We start from the raw sequence: 5,050 nt of genomic DNA, 5'->3' as shown, positions 1-5,050 counted from the left end.
TTAAAGAGGCTGTAATAATAATAATAATAATATAAAAACACTGGAGCTGTTAAAAAAAACCTTAAGACAATAGAAACAAAAGACAAAATAAAAACATGTTCAATGATGGAAAAATTAACTTTCAGGATTTTATTTTTATTTATTTTTTAGTGCTGGTTATTTATCTCCTCCAATATATACATAAAAAATATTTATTTTAAAAATATAAATTCAATGCAATTCAAATAACTTTATTTGTCCCTGAGGGGAAATTTCAATATATAACATATTTATTAATAAAGTTAATCAATTTGATGGTTAATAATGAAAACATTTACATGAAAAAATAAAATCCTTGAATTTCTTCATGTTTAAATATAAATATTATTGGTTGTTTCCTGGCAGTTAAATCAAACTAAATATGATTAAAGTTTTGTGGAAGGAAAACATCCAGTTATAAACTGCATGTATTTAAAAGGTAAAATAAAACGTCTTTAAGCAAACAGTTAAAAATCTAAATCCAGTTTTTGTTGGAAGCTGAAATGACATGATGGCCGTCAGGTTATTTTATTCTTTTTAATCAGTTTTTAGTTTCTCTGGAAAAAAAACAGACAGACAAACAGCAACAAAACAGACGGTACAGACTTCATACAGGTGAACGCTAACTACAAAAGTGCAAAAAAAGAAAAAGTAAAATTAAAACAAATAAATCTGCAAAACATTTTTCTTTTACAAACCCAAAATATGAGAAAACAAAGTGACACGAAGAGAAAATGTGTCCAGGATCCTCAGTCAGACCTGCTGGACGGTTTGTGCTTTTAGTTCCCAGCAGGGAGGATCTGGAGATGTGAGGCTTCGGTCTGAGGCAGGAATCTGACCAGCAACTCTCCAGAACCGACAGAAACCAGAACCAGAACCAGAACTGCTTCAGGAACAGGCCAAATGTTCAACATGGCGGCTAAAAGGGACGGAAATCCTCCCGCTTTCATCTAATGTCCTTTAAACAAACAAACATTTTCATCTTCCTGTGATTAAAAGAACCAGAAGCTCCTGAAACTAAATGAGCATTTTGGTGAAATTTCTACATTTTTGCAGCTTTTAACTGACCTGAGATCAGTGGATCAATAAACAAACTGATCAATGCTGATTATTGGGACGTTTGCATAGAAAATCTGACACGTTTCCTTTATTTTTCCTTTGCAGCAAAACCGATGAGAATATTAATATTTTGCCTCAGATAAAAAATTCCTGCATTTTTTAAACGAATGTTGCATTTTTTCTTACATGGATTTTAAAACAAACTCAAAATAAAACCTGATTTATAATTTTGTTGAGAATTTCTAGCTTTCTAAAAAAAAGAAAATCTACATTTATTTGTTTTTGAATAATTTAAAATCAGTTTCAGGAAGAAAAAAAAATCTAATTTCCAATTTTTAGACAGAAAGCATCTCAAATTCTTTTTAGTTTTGTAAAAATATTGAGGGCCTTAAATGAGCTACATAATTAATTTGTAATAAAACATTTAAAGTAATTTAGAAAATCTGAGATTTATTTTTTATTTAAATGAAACACGTCGAGCAAAGTTTTCTTATCAGGAAAGTTTGTAAATAAAGTTCTGCATCTGAGAGTCAGAAAAATATAAAAACAGCAGAAAAAGTTGCATATTTTCTGTTTGCAGCGGAATGAAACCAGAAAAGGTTCGGCTGATTGTCGGGATTTATTCTGATTGTTCTTTGCGCAAAAAGCTTTACAAAATGAATAAAAACGAGTTTTAACGGAACCTGTTTGTGTGTGAGGTTTGAATTCATTTTAATTTTCTAGTAATTGGTTAATTGGAGCCGCTGGGTCGGTGCGAGGCCTCCGCGGTCCGCGCGACTCGTCCAGCGGGAAACTGCTTGAGCGCAGCGGGTTGGAGGTGCGCCATCCGGGGGAGCCGCTGCGCACAAATACTACGAGCTGCGGGCCTTTTTACGCACATGCGCAGAGAGGGGGTTGGGCTCAACAGGCCTTCACATACACTTACACACACACCAAACTCCATAAGTCTCTAAAACACGTGGATTTGCTTTGCATACTTTAAAATGAAGAGTTCGGTTCCAAAACTTTAATATCCGGGTCAAATATTTGGATTTTAAGCAGCAGCAGAGATTATTTATTATTATTTTTGTTGTTTTGTTCTGTTTCACAGAAATACAAACTTTCAGTTTGGATATTTTCATTCTGGAAGGAAACTCTCCGGTCTGGGCTCAAACCTGAGTGCAGATATGATTTTTAGGCTTATTTTTCCTCTAAAACCCCTGATTGTTTTCACAACTTTAAGGCTTCTTATTAATTATTAACTTATTCAAACGCCTTTTCCACTCAAATAAACAGAAAAAGTTCTGATTGTCTCCAAAATTCATAAATAATAATAATCCCACCCGTTTTCATTAATACTGATGAGTAAATACACTGAGAATAAAATTTAAATACGTTGTACAATAAATACAAAACATAAATAATAAAACGACTTAAAGAAAAGTACTGAAAATCTTTGTACAAGATATAAATAGTTTGAAATATTCTTCTAGTGTTTGTTACCTTTGGCAAGTCTAGTTTACAGTTTTACACCCGCGGGTAACAAAAGTTTGTCCCTTTTTTTCCTCTGGAAAATAATCGAAATAAACCAGAATATGGCCAAAAAGTTTCATTAATATATTTCTATAAATCTGCTCATTGTCTGATATTTACCGCGTATTTTCTGCCCTTTACAGACGTGTTTTGTTCCGCTGAGAGTCCGGAGGGGTGAGGAGGGGGAGGTCAGTTCAGGAAGGCGTTGGGGGTCACCCTCTTCTGGTGGGACAGCACCCCGGGGAACCCCGCCGACACGCCGGGGGAGAAGGCCGGTAAGGAGCCGTTTCTGAGGGAGTCCGACAGCAGCGACTGCGGGGAGCCGCTGGAGCCCAGGCCGCCGAAGCCTGCGGCGCCCTGCGGGAGATGCTGCGGCGGGGGTGGCGGTTGCGGCGGGGGCCCTCCTCCCGGCGGCCCCGGCGCCGCCGCGGCGTGTTGACTCCCTGAGACAAAGTAGCCGGCGGTCTGTCCGGACAGCAGCCCCACCGGCGACGTGCTCATCCCGTAAGTGTTCGTCAAGCCCAGCGCCATGGAGCGCCCCAGGTCCCCGTTACTCAGCTGCTCCACGGCGGGCAGGAGCGACCCGTAACCCGCCGCCTGGTTCAGAAAGCCGGGCGAGGATCCGTTGTAGTGCGGGTGGTGGTGGTGGTGGTGGTGCAGGGAGAGGAACGGGGAGATCTGCCAGTACAGCGGGTTGTTCGGCCGCTCCAAGCCGAGCGGAGCGAAGCGCAGCCCGCGTTTCATGGCCAGCTTCCCGCGAGAGGTGGCGGAGCGCCGGCGGAGCTTCCCGGTCGTCCCGCCGATGAAGACGTCGTCGCTGCTTGGGTCCAGCATCCAGTAGTTGCCCTTGCCCGGGTCGTCGTAGTGCCGGGGCACCTTGACGAAGCACTTATTGAGGCTGAGGTTGTGCCGGATGGAGTTCTGCCAGCCCTGCTTGTGCTCCCGGTAGTAGGGGAAGTTCTTCATGATGAACTCGTAGATGCCGTTGAGCGTCAGCCGCTTCTCGGGGCTCTGCCGGATGGCCATCATGATCAGCGCGTTGTAGCTGAACGGAGGCTTGTCGTACTTCCCGTTTTTCGCGCTGTTGTTGCTCCCGGTGGAGTTCTGCTCCGGTGTCGGCGTCGGCTTGGAGTCCTCCCCTCCTCCGCCTCCTCCTCCTCCGTCCTCCTCCTCCTCATGCTCCCCCTGCTCCTCCCTGCCCGGCTTCCCCTGCTCCAGACCCGCGGCGGCGGAGTCCAGCTCCGGGGGGCCCAGCGACTTGTCTGAGTCGGAGCCCGGTGATGGGGACAGAGTTCCGGGGATGCCGACCATCGCGGCGGCCACCGGGTCCGGGCGCTCGCACTTCGAGGGCAGCAGGAGGCTCTTGATGCTGAAGGAGGAGGACCGGTGGACGGTCGGCGGGGTTTTTACGTCCCCCATGCCCGGTGGCAGGAAAGAAAACAAAAACAAACAAACAACCCAAACAAAAAGCGGGAATAAATAATAATTATAATAAAAAAGCGGCTCCTCCAGGCTGGTCCACCTCCGTTATCCTGGAAACCAGAGAGAGACAGAGGAGAGAGAAAGGAGGGTCAGGATGAGAGATGCATGGATGGAGGAGTGGAGAGAGAGAAAAGAGAAAGAGAAAGAGGGGGAGGGAAAGAGCGTGGCTTCGATGTGGAGAAATTAGTAATTAAGGAGGTTCCGACATCACGGAGAGGAGGAGCTTCTCCAAAAATCCTCTTTCTGCTCCTTCCTGCCCCGCGCTCACACCGCAGACTCCACCGACTCCCGCAGCGGCTCCAGGCTCTGATCATCAACCTGCGGCTGCTGATCTGCCCCCTCCCCCCGCCCCCCGCGGCGCTGTTTACGCACAGGTGTAGCTGCTCCGCGCTCCGTGTGCGTAAAATCCAGATCTGAGGCTGTGCGTAAAAGCGCGCCTCGGTGCGTGTTTGGGCTGCGCGCAGGCGGGCGGCGCGATCAGACTTTGTTTTCTCAGCGACAAAAACAGTTTGGGCTCATGTGGGCAAACACGGAGCGCGCGCGCCCTCTGTGCGCCCGCGTGCGCGTTTTACGGACAGGAAGAGGAGGGGGGAGGGGCGAACAGCTGAGCGCGCCGCCGCGCTGCGCTCGTAGCAATCACTGAGCCGGCGGCGAGCTCGCGCTCACGCACAGAGGTGTGCGCGCGCAGATTGGAGCCGGCGGTTTGATGCTGTAACCAGAGCGCCTCCTGTCGAGCAGAGCGAGGAACTGACAGGTAAGCAGACCTTTTGTTTTATTATTATTATTATTATTATTATTATTATTATTATTATTATTATTATTATTATTAATCAGGTTATTATTACTAGTAGTAATATTATTATTATTATTTTTATTTCTTTAGTTTTTCTTTCCGTTTAAATTTTTGATTCTAAAAATGTTTCATCTTCATTCAGAATATTTACATTTGATTTTGAATTACTGGAATTATATGTATAAA

At 44.9% G+C, this 5,050-nt stretch overlaps 1 protein-coding gene across 1 annotated transcript; it reads right to left on the bottom strand.

The window, feature by feature from the left end:
• Positions 1 to 1,391: 1,391 nt before the first annotated feature.
• Positions 1,392 to 4,824, bottom strand: foxg1b (forkhead box G1b). The gene has a single exon (XM_008430456.2). The coding sequence runs from the start codon at positions 4,006 to 4,008 to the stop codon at positions 2,779 to 2,781; it is 1,230 nt and encodes a 409-aa protein (XP_008428678.1). The 5' UTR covers positions 4,009 to 4,824; the 3' UTR covers positions 1,392 to 2,778.
• Positions 4,825 to 5,050: the final 226 nt, after the last annotated feature.

Source organism: Poecilia reticulata, linkage group LG15 (genome assembly GCF_000633615.1).
Source record: "Poecilia reticulata strain Guanapo linkage group LG15, Guppy_female_1.0+MT, whole genome shotgun sequence".
Lineage (NCBI taxonomy): Eukaryota > Metazoa > Chordata > Actinopteri > Cyprinodontiformes > Poeciliidae > Poecilia > Poecilia reticulata.
This window is presented reverse-complemented; position numbering and strand designations above follow the sequence as displayed.